The sequence below is a fragment of the Geotrypetes seraphini genome, chromosome 11 (assembly GCF_902459505.1).
Source record: "Geotrypetes seraphini chromosome 11, aGeoSer1.1, whole genome shotgun sequence".
Classification (NCBI taxonomy): Eukaryota; Metazoa; Chordata; class Amphibia; order Gymnophiona; family Dermophiidae; genus Geotrypetes; species Geotrypetes seraphini.
Window position 1 is genome coordinate 86,257,672 of NC_047094.1, and position 21,505 is coordinate 86,279,176.

At 47.4% G+C, this 21,505-nt stretch overlaps 1 protein-coding gene across 4 annotated transcripts in view; it reads left to right on the top strand.

Moving 5' to 3' along the window:
- Nucleotides 1-20,170, top strand: part of KCNQ2 (potassium voltage-gated channel subfamily Q member 2) — a 233,310-nt gene extending 213,140 nt beyond the window's left edge. For all 4 annotated transcript variants that reach the window (XM_033914169.1, XM_033914168.1, XM_033914171.1 and 1 more), the window contains 2 exons: nt 14,164-14,275; nt 19,261-20,170. In XM_033914169.1, the coding sequence (XP_033770060.1) occupies nt 14,164-14,275; nt 19,261-19,992 (844 nt within the window). In that variant the 3' untranslated portion in view covers nt 19,993-20,170. The remainder of the gene's footprint in view (nt 1-14,163; nt 14,276-19,260) is intronic.
- The last annotated feature ends 1,335 nt before the right edge of the window (nt 20,171-21,505 follow it).

Here is a 21,505-nt window from a genome sequence, read left to right on the forward strand (position 1 = left end):
AGACAAATAGGGAACAACCGGAAGATTTTGTTGAGAAGACCTTTAATGTTCATAAAGAAACATGAGAGAAAAGATGCAATCTACAGTAATATAGAAAGACTTATAAGCAAGGGTTAGAGAGAGCTAACAATGTGCAACCCTAAGGAGAGGTGTTACCCATCTAAAGATTTTGCTTCCAAAATTAGTTTGACAGCTATGTTCTGGTCTAACTACAGTTGCCGGATACTAGACCACATAGACCCTTGAAGTCAGGAAATAAAGACCAAAGTATGGAATTAAATAAGTAAAACCTTAAAAAGCAACTCTTTAACTAGGCTGATGCAGTTGTGCACTCCTTCCATTAGTAAATGCACAGAAAAGTGGCACTTACATGCATATGTATGCAAAGCAACTAGTTTATAACAGCAGTCTAACTGCTACAGCATGCAAATGAATACAAAAATACATGGGGTGGAGAGTGGGCAGGACAAGGTTGGGGCCACTAAAAAGTTCTCAGCCCAGCCATGTTTGGAACATGAACAAAATTTTGGTCAAAAATGTGGTATAAAGATAGATGTTCTGGCGGTCTGAGTGTCCCAATGGCCTGGATGTCTTGATGGAGGATTTTTAAAATTATTATTATTTCTAGACATATGGTGGTTTGCCTTTTGAAAATAGGCATTTTCTTACTGCCGACTTTGGATGTCTAGCGCCATATGTCCAAATAGGACTTAGATGTATGTTTTGAAAATGCCCCTTAATATGTCTAAGAAAATGGGACTATATCCAGGAATTATAAAAGTCTAAAATTGAAGAAACAATTTATCCTTGATACTACAAATTTGCATAATATAAATGTAAAATAACAAATTTCTTAAACAAGTAAGTTTTGATATTCCTGCTAAACATACAGTAAAACAGAAGATTCAATAATCTAATTAGTTAATTTAGCTGCCTGATAAGAAGATAATTGATCAAAAGGTTTTGATCTTTTCATGCCTTTAGGTGAAGGATAACATAAAAATGTTTTATTTGATTTCCTTGAAATACAATCTTCCCTTTTTAAAATGAACTGATTGTGAAAATAGATTGAAACTAGCCCAAAAAGAACTTTATAAAGGAAGCAATACAATTTAAAAACTATCCTTGCTTCAACAGGTAGCCAATGAGATTGTAAGACGTAAGGAGTAGAGAATGACACGGGGAGCGATCCCCGCAGCGAACCGCTGCATGGCTGCGGTTTGGCTGCGGGTTATGGTGACCTCATTAGCAAATCGCCGCAGACGCGGGGACAAATCCTTTCACCGCCCGCAAAAACGGTGAATAGATTTGTCCCCACAGGCCAATGTCCCCCCTTCTAGGAACCGCTATTTACCTGTGTTTCACCTGCACGTTGCCGCATTGACTCCGCCCCCCAATATACTGGCTCCTCATTTGTCAGATCAACCCTTCCTGCCAATAGAAACCCCCCCCCGACGATCGCCGGCAGGAAGGTGCTCAGCCCTTCATGCCGACAGAACCAGCCCTCCCCAACGATCGCGGCAGGAGGGTACCCATCCCCTCCTGCCTACCCCAACCCCCCCCAACGGCCCTCCCGACGATCGCAGCAGGAGGATATCCAACCCCTCCTGCCAGCTCCCCAACAGCCCCCCTATGATCACTGGTAGGAGGGTGCCCAACCCCTCCTGCCGGCCCCCCAACGGCCCCCTATATCGCCAATAGGAGGGTGCCCAACCCCTCCTGCCGGACCCTCCCCCAACAAACCCCGCCATCCCGAAACACCACCCTTAGTCTTACTTTCCAAGTTGGACCGGACAGCTCCTCGCTCGTCTGGCCAGCAGGCCTGCCTCCGTCCAAATGAGGTGGGCCCGCCCCTCCCCTCCCCTGCCTAACCCACAGGATCCTAGGGCCTGATTGGCCCAAGCACCTAAGGCCCCTCCTATAGCGGGAGTGGCTTTAGGTGCCTAGACCAATCAGGCCCTAGGATCCTGTGGGTTGGGCAGGGTAGGGGCGGGCCCGCCTCATTTGGACGGAGGCAAGCCTGCTGGCCATACGTGTGAGGAGCCGTCCGGTCCAACTTGGAAAGTAAGACTAAGGGGGTTCCGGGGTGGGAGGGTTCATTGGGGGGGGGTCCAGCAGGAGGGGTTGGGTACCCTCCTGCCGGCGATCTTAGGGGAGGCCATTGGGAGGACCGGCAGGAGGGGTTGGGTACCCTTCTGCTGCGATTGTCGGGAGGGCCGTTGGGGGGGTCTACAGGAGGGGTTGGGTGCCCTCCTGCCGTGTTCGCTGGGGGGAGGGGAGACTTGCAGCCGTAGCCGCGGTCACTATGCTAATCACGATTAGCATAGTGACTGCGATTAGGTACACGATTTGGTACACGATTAGGTACACGATTTGCCGTGATTAGGTACAGCGGCCGCGTCTACTTACCATGTAGGCTAACATTGTAAGCATTAAAAGTACACGTCGTGTTTGTTTTTGTATAGTTATTAACTAATATTTAACTAAGTTTTAAAGTTTTAAAGAATGTTTCCTTTATACGTAAATAAAGAAAAGTATTTAAAATCGTACCCGTTTGAGGCTTTTATATATGCAGCGGTGACGGTGACGGGGCGGTGAATGGGGTTGCAGTGGCGGTGACGGGGCGGTGAATGGGGTGGCAGTGGCGGTGACGGGGCGGTGAAGGGAATGGCGGTGACGGGGCGGTGCAGAGGATGGTGAGACGGGGACGGGGCGGTGACGGGGACCAATTTTTTCACCGTGTCATTCTCTAGTAAGGAGCTTTGCTGTCTGATTACTTTAATGAGTAAATCAGACGCAAAGCGGTGTTCTGAACTGTCTGTAATGCTTTGGTCATTTCTAAAAAAACACTCTAAATAAGCAATAGTACAATAATCAATTTGACTGAGAATTATTGATGGCACCAAAATCTTAAACTGAATCAAATTAAAATATTTACGAGTACTTTTAAGTTTTCTAAGAAGAAAAAAATGTCTTGCTAGCTTGTATACTTGCCACTTAAATGTCAGGTGCACTGATACCAGGTTTCTCTATTATTCTATAACTAGTTGTTTAGCCCGTTACATTAACGGGTGCTAGCAGCCCTTCTCCCTTACTTTTACCTCCTCCCTGTCCAGCAGCACCCCCACCCATTCCCTGCTCCCCCTATATAGCAGTAGCCCTTCTCCTTTTATCTCCCCCTGTTCAGCATCACCCCATTTCCAGCTCCCCATATCCAGCAGTAGCTCTTCTCCTTTGCAGGAGCCCTTCTCCCTTCCTTTTACCTCCCCCCCCACCTCCCCCCCCCCGTCTAGCAGCACCTCTTCCCTGCTTCCCCTATCCAGCAGTAGGCCTCCCTTCCTGTTACCTCTCCCCCTGTCCAGAATCACCTCTTCCCTGCTCCTCCTGTACTGCAGCACCCCCTTACCTGCTCCCCCTGTCCAGTCCGGTGATCTCCAGCCATCTGGCTGGCTCCTGCAGGGAGTCTAGTTCCCGTTCGGTCCCCATCAGGCGTGCAAGCCTGCTCCACCCACTCCCGACCTACCGGGAGTATTTGAATTAGACCCGACGGTTCCTGTTGAGGGAAGCACTCCTCACCGGACTCAGCGGTGAACTCCAGCCATCGGGCCGACATCCGCCTTGCTTTTTTGGTTTTTTGTAGTTGAAAGACGCGGCAGTGGCTCCTCTCATGATCCCCTCCTGCGTCGGAAGTCTGACGCAGGCGGAGATTGTGAGAGGAGCCATCGCCGCGTCTTTCAAAGAATCGTAAGCCACGCATGCACACTTCCTATGTGTCGCTACAGCTCATGGAAAACTGGCACACACTTAGGAAGTGCGCATGCGCGGCTTACCATTTTATTATATTAGATGATGCTCAGATTTTGTTGTGGAAATGAGGTCAATATTGAGTTAGTGGTGCTCAGTATCGTCCTGACTGCCACCTGGAAATTCAATATTGTGCCATATTCAGACTTTATGAAGTCAGCAAAACCATAGCCAGTTAACTGCAATATTTAGCACTTAAGAGCACTGCATAAAGGTAGAACTAACATTAATGCGGTGACCTTGATGGTTGAATATGGCTAGTTAGCATCAAACAAGCAAATTAACCAGCGAGGAGGCGTTTCTGGCCTGTTAAACGGCTTTGAATATTGATCCCTACACTCCTATTGGAGTTACCCTATGGAATTGCCCCAATAGTATTTAAAAGAGAATGGATGGAATAAAGCATTCATAAAACACAGAAACATCTCTTTACAAGACTAGAAACCTGTAGGTATAAATTAACATTTTAATTGAGATCAATACAGGGAGAGAGATGCCCAAAAGGTGTTAAGAATTGACGTGAAAGAACTTAGGGCTAGATTCACTAAACAAACCGATCGTGTACCAATTGGTTTGCGACCCCTTTGTGACCCCATTTTCCTCCAACCCGATTCACTACATAAGAACATAAGAATTGCCGCTGCTGGGTCAGACCAGTGGTCCATCCTGCCCAGCAGTCCGCTCACACGGCGGCCCTCAGGTCAAAGACCAGTGCTCTAAATGAGTCCAGCCTCACCTGCGTACGTCCCAGTTTAGCAAGAACTTGTCCAGCGTAGTCTTGAAACCCTGTGCCGATCCGATTCCGATCCGTGCATACAAATGAGAGGAAACGGCATACAAAGCAGGCAGGCAGCGATTCACTAAACAAATCTGGGACACCGACTGGCCTGCCGATCAACAGAAGAAGCAACTGCTGGGGACCAGTCGCTCACGTTCTTGCTGACTGTCCTGCTCTCTGCCGCCCTGAATAAACCAATAAAAAGTGCCCTGCTCTCTGCCTCTCTGTTCCCAGTTCTCTGCCGCCCTGCTCCATTAGCCCAGTGCAGGATTCCTCTTCAGCGACTGAACTTCCCACTACCTGCTCAGAAGGGTTCATAAACATAATCGCGGAAGACAAAGGCGCGCGCCGACAACTGAGCGCAAGACGGAGGCGTGCGCCGAAGAAAATTACTGTTTTTAGGGGCTCCGATGGGGGGTTTTGTGGGGGAGCCCCCCCCCACTTTACTTAATACAGATTGCGGCGGCGTTGTGGGGGGCTTGGGGGGTTGTAACCCCCCACATTTTACTGGAAACTTAACTTTTTCCCTAAAAACAGGGAAAAAGTGAAGTTTTCAGTAAAATGTGGGGGGTTACAACCCCCCAAACCCCCCACAATGCCCCCACAACGCGGCGCGATCTGTATTAAGTAAAGTGGGGGGTTCCCCCCCATGCACCCCCCCGTCAGAGCCCCTAAAAACAGTAATTTTCTTCGGCGCACGCCTCCGCGCTGCACTCAATTGTCTGCGTGCGCCTTTGTCCCGGCGCGCTTTTGACCTGACACCGCTCAGAAGCCCCCTCTGCGAACCTGTGCTTTTAACCCATGGTTGTAACCCGCGGGTTTAAAGCGGGGCTGCACGACGGGGCTGCACTACGGCAAAGATATTTTCACAGTGCTGGAGTCTTGAACAACTTCAAAGGAGCCCCTCACACTTGCAGCTCATTCTGGAGGGGGTCGGAAAGAGAAGGTGAAACTTTAAAAGCCCCGTTTGCCTCCACTCACTGCTGGTGGAGCTCTGCTATGCCTCCTGGCTTTTTCCCAGGATGGGGAAAAACGAGTCCCAGCTCCAGCCCACCGATCCCGGGCTCAGCTATTCAGAGACACAGCTCAAAAACCAGTTAGGTAACCTCCCGGGTACACTTTTCCTCCGCCGGACCGATCGGGAGCCTAAAAATAAGTTAAAGAAAAGTTGGGTTACGTAGGGCAAACGCATGCGCATGCTTGAGGATCACTCACTAGCAATCTGTGTGGTCGGTTGGGGGCATTCCTCCGATCGCCCCCATTTGCATGCTGACCTATCATGGATCAGATGGCCTGCCGTGGATCGGCCACGGATCAGGCACATTCGGGCAGGTTAGTGAATCTAGACCTTAGTTTGCCTGAAGATCATAGCTTTTATTTTATCACTAGTAAAATCTCATCAATTTCACACTCACCTCCCTCCCTCCACACTGATCCCTCCTCAGTATTATAACCCCATCAATCCACATACTGAAACCTCCCCAGTACAGTCCATTCCAATATTCTCTGTAGAATGGCTCCTGAAAATGTTAGTGAAACACAAAACTTGTGAATAACGAAACACTGAGTCAATGGAAAAATGGAGGTTGGGTTCCAGCAGTACACATTGTGCCTCAAAATTGTGGAAAGTGAACAATGGATCCTATTGGGAAAATAGGGTTAGGTTCCTGCATGGCACAGCACTTGGAGTACCTGTAAGTCACTCTTCAGTTGCTAGGGGGCCATATCTGGAAGCAAATGCCTGACCATAAGGTGAAAGTGAAAGCAAAGAAAGCCATTTTTTAAGAGCTAGTCTGCAAATATGCAAAACAGCGGCACAAATAGGGAATATTGGTAGCAACTGATGCAATCATGGATACGCAAAATAGAGGTCTGCACGGGAACGGGGATCCCGCGGGTTCCCCCCCTGGCCCACGGGACTCCCACGGGGATGCCCCCTGGCCCACGGGACTCCCACGGGGATGCTCTCCTGACCCACGGGACTCCCACGGGGACGCCCCCTGGCCCACGGGACTCCCACGGGGATGAAAACAACCTACCTAAATTCTGGCGATGCAGGCATGCAGCTTACAAGTCCGGCTTTGCGGCGGGAAATAGCCATGCTGAGCAGTGAGCTCAGCACGTACACAGATGAAAGCCTTGCTTGCTGATTAGTCCGGCGGCCCCGCTCCGCCGTGCTGCTGGACCAATCAGCAAGCAAGGCTTTCATCTGTGTACGTGCTGAGCTCACTGCTCAGCATGGCTATTTCCCGCCGCGACGCCGGACTTTTAAGCTGCATGCCTGCATCGCCAGAATTTAGGTAGGCTGTTTTCATCCCCGTGGGAGTCTCTCTCATGCTCTATGGCTCTAAGTCAGGGGTGCCCAACACGTCGATCACGATCAACCGGTAGTTCAGGAAGGCAACATGAGTCGATCGCAGAGCCCATCCCGGCCTCTGTGATAGACTCGTGTTGCCGTCCCGATCTACCGGGCCTATCAGCCTTCCTCTCCCCGACGTCAAAGACGCAGACGCGGGCATGAGGCTGTTTTTGTCATTTCGGGTGGGGGGTGGCAGCGGCAGCAGCAGCAGCAGCCTGAAAAAGAAATCATCCTGGCCAGGGTCGGTATCATGCTCCGGAGCTTCTACAGCCTTCCTATCTCCCTTCTACCTGTTTCCGGCCACACCCCCTGCTCCGCGGCTCTCTTCGGCAACTCAGCAGCAGCGATCGACACAAGCTTCTGACGTCGGGGCCTACCCTCTGCGAGTCCCGCTTGTTTCAACTTCCTTTTTCCACAAAGGCGGGACTCGTAGAGGGAAGGCCTCGATGTCGGCAGCTTGTCTTGATCACCGCTGCTGACGAGTTGCTGAAGAGAGCCGCGGAGCAGGGGGGTGTTGCCAGGTGCAGGTAGAAGGGAGAGGGCCAGATGCAGGACTCGTGGGTGAGGGAGGAGAAGAGAGAGAGAAAGAGAGAGGGGAGGGAAACAAAAGGAAATATTTCATACTGGGCTGGGCCGGAGTGGAGGGAGGGTGGAAAGATTCTGGCTACCGGGTGCAGTAACAAAGGAAAAGGGGGGAAAGCTGAAAATGGAGATAGTGACACAAAGAAGAGAAAGAGTAAGCAGGATCTACTGAATAAGGATAGAGATACAGAGGGGACATGAAGAGGAGGTGAAATAGAGACATAGAAGTAATGCTGAAAAAGTGTGGGGGGGAGATAAAGACATTGAAAGGGCAAATGGTGAACATGGGGTAAAGACAAGGACAGAGACAAATGAAGATTCTGAAAAAGTGGTGAGATAGGGATATGGGTGAGATGGACACAAAGAAGGGTGATGCTGGAAAATAGGTGGAATGGTAATTCTGACAAACACAGAAGGGAAATGCTGGATCAAGGAGAGATGGGGCTCAGCCTGGATGGAATGAGGAGAAATGCCTTGTTGGCCCGGAACTTCCTCTCCTACGTCAGAATTGACATCAGGGAGTGGAATGCTGGCCAGCGCGACGCTTCTGCAGGGAAAGCTTGGGACAGCGGTGGCTTGGGGGCTATTCCCCGATGATGGTGGCAGCAAACCGAGTGGCTTGGGGGAGGGCATGGAGAAAGAAAGAAAGGGGGCAGACAGGGAGACAGAAAGAAGGGGGAACAGGGAGACAGAAAGAAAAAGTTGGGGGAGAGAATGAGGTCTGGAGGAGAGGAAACATACAGGAGGCTGAAAGAAAGGAAGAAAGATTGGATGCACAGTCAGAAGAAGAAAGTGCAACCAGAGACTCATGAAATCACCAAACAGCAAAGGTAGGAAAAATGATTTTATTTTCAATTTAGTGATCAAAATTACTAAATTGATCACTAAATTGAATTCAGAATTTGTATCTGCTGTCTATATTTTGCACTATGGCTCCCTTTTACTAAACCGCAATATCATTTTTTAGCGCAGGGAGCCTATGAGCATTGAGATCAGCGCGAGGCATTCAGCGTAACTCCCTGTGCTAAAACCTACTATTGTGGTTTAGTAAAAAGGGAGGGGGTGTATTTGTCTATTTTTGTATTTTGTTACCGAGGTGACATTGCATAGAGTCATCTGCCTTGGGAAATGTATATGGCAGATATCTTTGTTTTGTGTTCAAAAGAAAAGGAAATGCATTTCTGGTTTTATTTCTACAGTGTTGAAGTACTTGTTGGCCTGTTGCTGTTGCTGTGACTGGTGGGGATCCCCAAGCACCGCCAGCAGAGGACCTCCTCTAGAGATGGTCAGAACTCCCCTCCACCAAGCGCAGCAGTCGCTGGCAGCATCCATGAGCCACTGAGGTGCCAGCATCTGTGACTCAGGGACGCTACTGCTGCCTGCCAAGCTTGGCAAAAGGGACCCCAGGCCAACTGCAAAGGAAGTCCTCAGCTGACAGTTTGTGGGTTCTCATCAGCTGAGTATTTATATTTTATATTTACATTAGAGGTTCTGGTAGAAACCCATTTACAAAGTATGTATTCTTCCCAATTAATATTTCCAAATTAATAAAATCTCTTTGCTTATTTGTAAATGGGTCTCTACCAGAGCCTTTAATTCAGTAGCATAATTAAATAAAATAACTATTTCTGAAGTTTATAGGGAAGGATGGTGACGGAGGGGATTCCTCGCGGGGACGGGTGGGGACGGAGGGGATTCTTCACGGGGACGGGTGGGGATGGAGGGATTCCTCACGGGGATGGGTGGGGACGGGTGGGATTTTGGCGGGGACGGGTGGGATTTCTATCCCCGCGCAACTCTCTAACGCAAAATCACACATGGGGAACACACAAATAATGAGAATGGACTGTACTATAATCTCATCAATCCCACATTCATGCCCTCCACACTGATTCAAGTTCAAAGTTTATTTATAGTTTGGTATACCGACCATCATGGTTATCTGGACGGTTTATAATATTAAAAATTTAAAAACTTAAAAAAAAAAGAAGAAGAAATAAAATAGGGTAGGTTGGAGCCAAGACAAGGACAAAATTTAGACAGGTTGGATACAAGAGGAGAAGGGGGGAAGGGAGATTTTAATAACATTAAAAAATAAAAGGAAGGGAAGAGGGAGAAGATAAAACAGGAGGAAAAGGGGGGGGGGTTGCTTCTTAAAAGCGGTTCTCTGTTTGTTTTATTTTCCCTTGAACAGGATTCTTAACTGCAGTTTTGGTATGCATCTTTGAATAGAAATGTTTTGAGGTTAGTTTTAAGTTTTAAATTTGTTTAGGGAATTTTCACGGCGAAGATGTGGTGGCATTGCATTCCAGAGGGAAGGAGCAATTGTGGAGAAGATGGCGTTTCTAGTATAATATAGGTCTTTGATTGAGGGAACTGTCAGTAAGTTCTGATCAGAGGATCTAAGGGCCTTAGAAGGGGTGTGTGAGATAAGATATTTGTCTAAGAAGGCAGGTGAGTGGGAGATCTTCTGGGGAATTTAGGAAACGTCTAAAAACACACTTGTTCCTAAAGCATCTAGACAACTGATCCTCTCTTCTCTCTTCCCTCTATAGCGATTAACTTGTCCTTTTGATCACTCTCTCCTCAACAATGAATTTCCTGTCCTATTAATTCTCTTTCTTCCTCCCCTCTTAAAGTCAATTCAATTTGTTACCTTTGCTTAATCTTCTGTAAACCGCATAGAACTTCACGGTATGCGGTACATAAGCTGTTATTATTATTATTATTATTATTATAACTGGCTACCTAACTGGCCGCCATCTTGTTGGAATATTCATTTCTATCTCTGTCTCTACCTCTGTCTTTATATTTTTATCTTTACTTTTCATAAATTGTTTCTTCAGGTACTTTAGTTAGATTGTGAGCCTTTGGGACAGTTAGGGAATTTCCAAGCACCTATCTTATTTATTTTTATTTATTGTATCTTTTAATGCATCATTTTTGTAAACCGCTTAGAAACCGCACGGTTATTAGCGGTATATAAGAATTAAATTAAAAATTAAATTAAATTAAATCTTAATTTTGAAGACAAGAAGGAGTATTTTATAAGTTGTTCTATGTGAGACCAGCAGCCATCAATCCCACATTCACCCCATTCCATACTGAACATTCCCAGGACTATAACCTCATCAATCCCACCCTCAATTCCCCCATACTTAACCTTCCCCAGAGCTACTACGCCATTAATCCCACACTCACCCTCCCCACACTGAACCCTCCTCAGTACTATAACCTCATCAATCTCATACTCACTCCCCCTCCCCTGAACATTCCCCTAGTACTTAAGCCCCTGAGCACTTCTCAGTTTTAGATCATTATTTATTTATTTATTTTATTTGATGTTAGTTGCTGAATAACAAGTGCAAAATTAGTTTATTAAACTAATTTCCAAGTACTGAGGAAGGCTGATATACTCTTCTCTGCATTAGAGCCTGCGTTTAGTTTAATGCTTCTTTGAAATAAATTAGAAAGCAATGTAGAGCTGCATGGCACAGTTCCTTGATGTACTAGTCCCCTCCCCCCCCATATTTCCCAGCCAGTGACAAGCTCTGAGGTGTTGAAGCCATCCTACTTACAGATCTCTGATGAATTAATTATATTGCCTTCACTTCTCATTCCCCTCTTCTTTAGTACAGAAGATTTTCTCAGGTTAATGAGATGCCTATCAGGGTGAATAATGGGGACTATTTACAGAATAGTGAGTTTCCTAGATTGATTTACAGTATTTATTTTTTTTTAAATTAACAAATCAAAGAACATACTTTGAAAGGAAAGCTAGAGCAATGACAATATTTAAGTAATAATCATATTAATTATATTTTTTCAAATATAATTGTTCAAGCGTGAAAATCTACATAAGGAGGGAACAAGAACAAGGACAATCTAAGGGAAGACATGGTAGTGGAAATAAAACAAAGAAAAGCAGGTCTACTCTACCATCTTACTGTAGGCCAAAACTAGAGGAATTGTGGGTCTCTTGACAGTTCCTTTGTATTCAGCTCCATTGTTTACAGTAAATATATTAGGCAGTGTTTTCTTGATATTCACCTACTGCCATTTGAATAACTGTACCATATCATTGAAATGCCTTTAAGAAAATCTCATACTAAAGTCCCAGCAGGTATGTGTGTGTGTGCGGGCATTTGTGCACATGTGTGTGTGCATGGTATCTATGTGTCTTGTATATATACTAGGAGGGAGTTTATCTGGCTCAGCCCCTGACACTTAGAAAGAGGCAATAAGCCTGCAATGTTTTACAGATAGCTTTTACACCTATAGTGATTACTCCTCTGGCATTTTTAAACACATGCTTCACAGCTGTCTTAACCCCCCTGCTTGAGCTGTAGAGAGGCAAAGCATCACGAGTCTTTCTGGGGTTAAGGTTATAATATTTCCTATTTTCTTCTTGGCTTTGACTGTGAAAATGCTTTAACCTTCCCCAAGTATGACTTGGATTGAATGCTGAGGCTACTATTCTGCTATACCTTTATACCTGTCCCATCTCACTTCCCCTTTTCCCCACCTCCCTCCCTCCTGCTTCCTTCTTTTCGTTTTGTCTGTTTGTGTCCATGAGACCATCTCTTCCAAGATGACTCATGTTCCCATCACATGCACTGCAGAACAAACAGTGTCACAGCTGTCAAAATGCACATGTAGAACTTGGAAAAGACAGATTTCTCAAGTCTAAGTGTGACATCCAAAGGAAAATTATGCATGAGTAAAAATGTAGGGTCCACAGATCTTAACCAGGACCAAAAGCAAAGAGCGCACTGGTCAATTTACCTGGATAGTTTTGAAATAGTTCAAAACTTCAAGATAGAAGATATCATGAGAGTTCTTATATATGTTTTTAATAGACCCTGTCCTACATTTGCCAATTACAGCATTTAAGATTATTCTGATCAGCAGCTCTGCATTGTGGTCAACCATTTCCTCCTCCTAATTCAGTCAGTGGAGTCACTTCACAGTAACTTTTGGGCATGTGCATTGTGATGTGATACAAACTGCAGAGCACTTATAGATCCATACAGTGATGTCACAATCCCTGTTAGTGTGGCACTATGATGTCATAAAGACTGGCCTATGATGCCTTTAAATGAGAAGGCCACCATCTCATGTACATAAGTCAGCCTGAGTAATGCAGCAAATTCACAGGTGGTGGGTGTTTCCTAATTTAAAGTATCCGTAATGTTTGCCAAAAAGACTGTTGCAAAGAGGCCCCAAGCAACCATGGAGAGAAAACAGCAAAATTCCATCCAAAGCCTTTTCAGTACTTCTGTTATACTGCAACATTAAACTAGTTTTTGGGAGCATTTTGAAAACATTAAGACGTCCAAAAAAATGGCATAAATCGACACTTGGACATCTTGTGAGTCGTTCTACAAGCTTTGCATCCAGAACAACAGGGGGACGTATTGGAGGCTTGTTATGGGCCAACTTTGGGCAGGCTTATACTTGGACATGTTGGGGTAATATAATCAAACCTTTTCTAAGACGTCCTGAACAGAACTTAAACGTTGTTAGCTAGACCTGTTTTACAAGTGACTAAGTGCCAAAAAGGTACCCAAACTGACCAGATGATGACTGGAAGGATTAAGTTATGACCCCCCCACACACACCTCCTCCCCCCAGTGGTTCTTGACCCCCTCCCACCCCCCAAAAAAATCTGAATGAAACAGTGCATACCTGTCTCTAGAACAGCAGTACCTGATAAGGGAAAGTCCAGTAGAGCAGCACACAGGGGTCTTAAGTAGCCTGGTGAGTGGGCTAGTGAGTCACAGAGAGGAGGACCCAGGCCCACAAGCCACTCTAACCACAACATTTATGGTGGAGAGGGTGATCTCACCAACATCCTACTATACTGCCATATAGGTGCCACCTGCAGCCATAAGAGCTATTGGGGGGTGGTAGACAGGTGGGTGTAGTAGATTTTGGGTGAGTTTTGGAGGGCTCACCATATATTGTAAGGGGTTATGATGCAATGTACTTCTGGCATCCTTTGTCTAAAGTTCACAGCAGTGCCCTCTAAGGTACCCTCATTGCTCTATTGGTATGTCTGTGCGGCCAGTCCATTACAATGCTGACTCCTCCCATTTCCAAATGGTCTGCATTAAGATGCTTTGAACTTGGATGATTTTGTGGTTGAAAATGGGAAATAAAGTTGTATGTCCTAAGGGTTGGACGTCTTGGCAGCCAAGATGTCGAAGTAGACGATTTTCAAAAAAAAAATTTTTGGATGTCTTGTGATGTTGCCAGTTTTGAAAATTGTCATTTCTCCACTTCTGACTCTGGATGTCTTGTGGGAAACATCCAAAGTCAAACTTAGACATCTTATCGAAAAATGGTTCAATTAATCACCTCAAAAATAGAATTAGTAGTAAAACTGCAAAATTATAGGGGCTTACAGTGAGTGGCTGATTACTCTGCATGCTTGCCCAAAGTTATGTGCATAAACAAAATCCAGGTTTTCCAGTGCTCTCTATCAACCTCCTTACTGGAGCTGTTACCACTTGAGGAGCTGTGCAGAGCACCCCAGAATTAGATGATGTAAAAGGAGCATCTGTGTTAGGGAAGCAGGAAACAGCCTTTAAACATCAGAAACTAATCTGGGGGCCTCTCGGGTTTGTGTTCTTGGTAGAGTTGACCAGATTGTGGGTCGAGGTCCAGTGATGACGAGTAAAAGCCCAGGAGATGGGGAGATGCCTGAGGACCCCAGTATGATGGGCAGACTTGGAAAAGTTGAGAAGCAGGTACAGCAAACTGATTCCTTGTTATTTCCTTGATTTTACCACCTCTGCATTGTCTTCACCAGGATTTCTGGGTAATAGAAGCAGGCATTGCTGGCTTATCAGACAGCTCCTTGGCTTCTGCTTTCAGGGATCTTTGTAACTTTAGAAATCAGCTTGTTAAAAGGTTTTGCAGGGTCTGTGTCTGATGGTAGTTTTGCATTATTCTAGAATGGAATATTAAAGAGAATACTGTTTTATTGGACTTACTTAATACAGCTTTAATTGCATTGGGTTATTTTGTCATAAGTTGTGCTATTGTAGTACCGGGCCATGGTATTGGAATACTGCGTCCAGCACTGGTCGCCATCCATGAACAAGGACACAATACTACTTGAAAGGGTCCAGAGAAGAGCAGCTAAAATGGTTAAGGGGTTGGAGGAGTTGCCGTAAAGTGAGAAATTAGAGAAACTGGGCCTCTTCTTCCTTGAAAAGAGGAGACTGAGAGGGGACATGATCGAAACATTCAAGATAATGAAGGGAATAGACTTACCGTATTTTCACGCATATAACGCGCGCGTTATACGCGTTTTTACCTACCGCGCATACCCCTCGCGCGTTATACGTGTGAGCGCAGTATACAAAATTTTTTTTACATAGTTCCCACCCCGCCCGACGCCCGATTCACCCCCCAGCAGGACCGCTCGCACCCCCACCCTGAACGACCGCTCGCACGCGCTCCCACCCACACCCACATCCACGATCGGAGCAAGAGGGAGCCCAAGCCCTCTTGCCCGGCCGACTCCCCAACTCCCCGACAATATCGGGCCAGGAGGGAGCCTAAACCCTCCTGGCCACGGCGACCCACTACCCCCACCCCGCACTACATTACGGGCAGGGGGGATCCCAGGCCCTCCTGCCCTCGACGCAAACCCCCCTCCCTCCAACGACCGCCCCCCCCAAGAACCTCCGACCGCCCCCCCAGCCGACCCGCGACCCCCCTGGCCGACCCCCACGACACCCCCACCCCTCTTCCCCGTACCTTTGGTAGTTGGCCGGACAGACGGGAGCCAAACCCGCCTGTCCGGCAGGCAGCCAACGACGGAATGAGGCCGGATTGGCCCATCCGTCCCAAAGCTCCGCCTACTGGTGGGGCCTAAGGTGCGTGGGCCAATCAGAATAGGCCCTGGAGCCTTAGGTCCCACCTGGGGGCGCGGCCTGAGGCACATGGGCCCAACCCGACCATGTGCCTCAGGCCACGCCCCCAGGTGGGACCTAAGGCTCCAGGGCCTATTCTGATTGGCCCACGCACCTTAGGCCCCACCAGTAGGCGGAGCTTTGGGACGGATGGGCCAATCCAGCCTCATTCCGTCGTTGGCTGCCTGCCGGACAGGCGGGTTTGGCTCCCGTCTGTCCGGCCAACTACCAAAGGTACGGGGAAGGGGGGTGGGGGTGTCGTGGGGGTCGGCCAGGGGGGTCGCGGGTCGGCTGGGGGGGCGGTCGGAGGTTCTTAGGGGGGGGGCGGTTGTTGGAGGGAGGGGGGTTTGCGTCGAGGGCAGGAGGGCCTGGGATCCCTCCTGCCCGTAATGTAGTGCGGGGGTCGCCGTGGCCAGGAGGGTTTGGGCTCCCTCCTGGCCCGATATTGTCGGGGAGTTGGGGAGTTGGCCGGGCAAGAGGGCTTGGGCTCCCTCTTGCTCTGATCGTGGATGCGGGTGCGGGTGGGAGCGCGTGCGAGCGGTCGTGCGGGGTGGGGGTAGGGGGTCGCCGTGGCCAGGAGGGTTTGGGCTCCCTTCTGGCCCGATATTGTCGGGGAGTCGGCGGTCCTTCGGGGTTGGGGGTGTGAGTGGTCCTGCCGGGGGGGGGGATGTATCGGACGTCGGGGGGGGGAGGCATCAGGCTTTCAGGATGGGGACAGACCTTCAAGGGGGACAGGCAGATCTTCAAGGGGGGACAGGACTTTCAAGGAGAGTCGGGGTGGCCAGAGGAGAGTCGGGGCGGGCGAAAGGACAGTCGGGCTGCATGCGCGGTATACCCGTGAGCGCGGTATACAAAAGTTTTTGTACATAAAATCGTGGTTTCTGCGTGCTATACCCGTGTGCGCGTTTTACACAGGTGTGCGTTATTTGCGTGAAAATACGGTAGTAGATAAAAACAGGTTGTTCACCCTCTCCAAGGTAGAGAGAACGAGAGGAGACTCTCTAACGTTAAAAGTGGATAGATTCCGTACAAACGTAAGGAAGTTCTTCTTCACCCAGAGAGTGGTGGAAAACTAGAACGCTCTTCCGGAGTCTGTCATAGGGGAAAACACCTTCCAAAGTTAGACAAGTTCCTGCTGAACCAGAACGTACGCAGGTAAGGCTAGTCTCAGTTAGGGCACTGATCTTTGACCTAAGGGACATCACGTGAGCGGACTGCTGGGCACGATGGACCACTGGTCTGACCCAGCAGTGACAATTCTTATGTCCTTATTGCATAAATGGGACCTTGGGCTCAAGTAGCACAGCTTGTGGTGAAATAACCCGTCTTAATAGCAGCCCGCTTTGATAACTTGCCCCCTTAGTTTAATTAAAAAGGCCTCACCTTAACTTGAAACAACCACATGACTTTACACCAGGTGCTTTATAATAAAAGGCTGACACTTTCTCACATGACAGAAAGACAAATAGGGGATCTCTGCTCCCTGTTCCTTGATGCTCTTTTCAAAACAAAAAAGGGAACCTTTCACTAGGGTTACCAGACGTCTGGATTTCCCTCAGACATGTCCTCGTTTTAGAGAACATGTCCAGGTGTCCAGACGGCTTTTCAAAACCCAGCACTTTTGGCCGGGTTTTGAAAAGCTTCCGGCTCGGGATGGCGTCAGGAGGGCATCTGCGCCTGTGCGGATGCAATGCGGTGATGTCACGCACCTGCGCGCATGGGTGTTACATCATCACATCACACCTGCGCATGTTGCAGATGCCCTCCTGATGCGGCTCCATGCACGAGAGCAGGTTGAGGGGGCGGGGCTAGGGGGGTAAGGCCGGGGCGGAACGCGGCGTGACTTGGGCAGAATGAGGCAGAGTTGGGTGGAACTGGATCCGGATTTTACGATAGTAAAATCTGATAACCCTACCTTTTACTAAAGGGCATTAATCCCTTAACACACACAGTTAATGAACAGAAAAAGTCAATTGTATCTCCACATTAAGGGATTTTGCAGTAGTTTGCCTGTTTTTCTATGTTACCCAATTTTTTAGAATTTTTCTTTTGGGGCATGGGATGGGTGAAGAATTAATTCAAATGTTTACACTACAAAATATTGGATACACCCCTTCTGGATGTAGCATTACACTTTTCCCTCGTTATTCGCAGGGGATACGGGCAGAGCCGGACCGCGAATGGTGAAAAACCGCGATTATCCGGCTCTGACCCACCCCCACCTCCCTGCCGCCTTCCCGGCCTTACCTGGTGGTCTAGAGGGCTTTTGGGGCAGGAGCGATCTTCCTACGCTCCTGCCCCGTGCAGATCGCCATGAGGAAATGGCTGCTGTGAGTTCCCGTAGTCTCTCGAGACTACGACGGGAACTCCCTACAGCCATTTCCTCATGGTGATCTGTACGGGGCAGGAGCGTAGGAAGATCGCTCCTGCCTCGAAAGCCCGCTAGACCACCAGGTAAGGCCGGGAAGGTGGCAAGGAGGTAAAAAATATGGGTTTTTTAATTTTCCCCTTCCCCAGAAAAAAATCGCGATTATGTGAAATCATGAGTGCAGAAACCGCGAATGGGGAGGGGGAAGTGTAGTATTGTGCTTGTTGAATGTTAAAATACTCAATTATTGCGCATTAATGCCTGTTAGTGGAAGTTGAGAAACACTGTCTTAGAGAGAGGAAGAAATGAGCTGTACGCACAGAATTGCCATATGCTGTGCCTGCATCAGCTTCTCACTGCAGCTGGAAATGAAGAAGGAATTTCTGCCTTAGATAAGAAAAGGTGGCTCCAGTGGCTTGTCTCTTCAGGCTGACTTTTATTAAGGTTCTAAAACCTGAAACCCTTGATCTCTCACGCAGTGGCGTACCTAGGTATGTGACACCCAGGGCCCATCATTTTTGACACCCCTCCCCCCGGCCCATCATTTTTTTGACACACACCCCACCCTTGGTACGCCACTGCTATGGTTCTTCTCTTCAATTATAAAACACAGCGGAAAATCCGGTACTAGAAAAAGGCTAAGAAGCCAGCGGGAACGGCGAAAGCACCCTTTATGGAACGTCCTCCCGTCTGGCTCTATCCCACCCCCTTCGTGACGCCACCGGACAGCGTTCTCAGCCATTGGTCAACCTTGCCTGGGCGCTGCGACCCCAGGCGCCAGAATGCTGATCGCTTTTGTTCTCGATCAGCGTTTTGGCGCCTGGGGTCGCAGCACCCAGGCAAGGTTGACCAATGGCTGAGAACACTGTCCAGTGGTGTCATGAAGGGGGTGGGATAGAGCCAGATTGGGAGGACGTTCCATAAAGGGTGCTTTTGCCACTTCCGCCAGCTTCTTAGCCTTTTTGTTGGTCGCAGGGATGGACTGGCAGCCACGCTGAAGTGCAGGTCCCAGGAGGTTCCGGACCTGGCCGGTTGTGCTCCCCTCTAGGGCGTGCACCTGGGGTGGTCCACCCCCACCCCTTCTGTCCCGTCCTTCGTATGCAACTGCTCTCACGTTTCCACACGATTCTTTGGGGAGTGGGAGGAGGGAGAGGCCTGTTAGTGTAAGGACCGCAAAGTGATGACAGGCACAGTTTGAAAAGTAACTTTAGCCAGTAAGTCAACTAAAAAAAAAAAGTGAGTCTTTTAAAACCAGTTAAATTAACAGAGAGCAAGCGGGAGAGAAAGAAAGAATCTAAAGGTTACAGATTTCATATTTAAACATACCTGTGAAGCTTATTTATTTAGACAGTAAACACTGCAAGCATTACTTAAGCAAGAATTAGTCCTACAGGACAGAATTGTTTTCTAAGAAATTCTTCTGGAACCATATGAACTTTTGCAGGTGCTGTCCATGGAGAAAAAACTGGATTTTTTGGTGAATATCTACATGCAGAGAATGGGAATCCCACCTTCAGAAACTGAAGCCTACTTTGGGTCCAAAGAGCCAGCACCCCCATACCATAGCCCAGAGGACAGCAGGGAACCTATAGACAAGAATGGGTGCATCACCAAAATTATCCGTTCCACCAGTTCTGTGGGGCAAAAGAATTTTTCTGCCCCACAGGGAAATGGAATGCCAATGAACACATGCCCACCTTCCACCTCCTGGCAGCAGCAACCCTTGTACCAGCGGCACAGCCAGGGCTCCTCTCCTGTGGGTGAAACAGGATCCTTGGTCAGAATCCCACCTCCCCCAACACATGAACGATCTCTATCAGCATACAGTGGAGGGAGCCGGGCAGGTGTAGAGTATCTTCGGAATGAAGAGGGCTCTGTAAAGCACCAGGAGAGTGGCTTGCGGGACAGTGACACTTCAATCTCTATCCCATCTGTGGACCATGATGAGCTGGAGCGTTCCTTCAGTGGCTTCAGCATTTCACAGTCCAAAGATAATTTGGATGTACTCAACAATGGTTGTTATGCCACAGTGGCGCCTTGCGCCAAAATCCGACCCTATATTGCTGAGGGAGAATCAGACACAGATTCTGACCTTTGCACACCCTGTGGACCCCCACCAAGATCAGCCACAGGGGAGGGACCTTATGGTGACATGGGATGGTCTGGCACTAAATAACATTGACCCCCCCCTATAGGGACCATAGACACTGCCAGGACTTGAACTTCTCCAAGAGATGAGTGCTAAGATTCTTCAGCTGGACATGTATTAATTTGTGAATCTTTTCTTATCAACAAAGAGAAATCAATGATTTTTTTTTTCCCAGAAAAAGCCACTTTCAGAAATCTTAACATATGCATACCACAGCGTGGTGAGTAAGGACTGCACTAACCCAACAAATGAGTGTGGAGGTTCCTTTAGTCTTTCTTACTGAGCTGTATGATGATGTAGTCAGAAGCCATAACAGAGTGTGTAAGTAGAATGTGTGGGGAGGGGGCAGAGGGAAGAACTATATTTCTAAATTTCTTTCTGTTGTACCCACTCTGCTTATACCCGCTACTCATCTCTGCCCCTCTTCTCAAAGGTTTATTCTGTTTTCATTAATGCTCCTACAGTACAGAGGTCTGCTTATCTGCATAAGCCATAACTTTTTTTTTTTTAATCAATGAATATGATGGTTTCCTTCCATAGAGCAGCACAGGAAGAAGGTAGGGTGGGGGGAAGAGATGGATTCGTTCTGAACTCAATTTTTATGTAATGTTAATGACATCGTATGGCAACAGCAAAACAAATCTCCAATACTAAAACCGAGGAACTGATATTGCTCAAGTGAAACAGTTTTTAGCCGACCGAGGTCAGAGAAAAAGAAAGAAATCTACTTTATAAATCATTTTACACCTTCCTGAATATTTACAGGTAAATGGACCACCTGGACCACCTAGCCCTACAAAACTACCTCCCTTTCAAATATTTCATTCACCTAACTTGAGTCAGGAAGGAATGATTTTTACCTGGTAACCCAGAAATGTTTTGTAGAACAGATTTCACCAGAAACAAATCCACACATTTAGCCACAGGAGGGCTTGTCATAGAAATATGGGTAATCTCAGATTTTTTTATCCTCTTTTTTTAACTACCTGTGCTTGGTAAATCAAAAGTCATTACAATGGGAAGGACTCTTTTTCTATTTACAAGGATTCAGCTATACAGTATATCAATGAAATCATTTCAAAGGAATCAGAGTTTTTGAAAATTGATTATCCTTAAATTCATAAAGGTCAATATATAGTGTTATGGACCCCTTATCTAAGACTAAATAGTTTCAATGCTGCAATCATTGTAAGGGTCACCACAGAAAATTAATGTATTACTTACGTGCTTACTTATTTGCTTCAATTCAGACCTGTTATTTCACAGTCACCTCTTGGAAAGAGAACTTGTAAGCTCAGTGGCTGAATTTTGCTGTTGAATTTAAACATTTCAAGTATGCCTTTGCCCAAACTCAAGCTGTCCCTTTTCTAAACATATGACATTTTAGAGCCATTTGTACTAAACCTTAGCAAGTGCTAAGTGTCAAATACCTGATAGGAATAAAATAGAACATGCAGCATTTAGTGTGTGCTAAGCTTTGATAAAAGGGCCTCTTTGTGATTAAAAGGCCAAAGTTAGGTTTATCTGCTGCAATTTTATT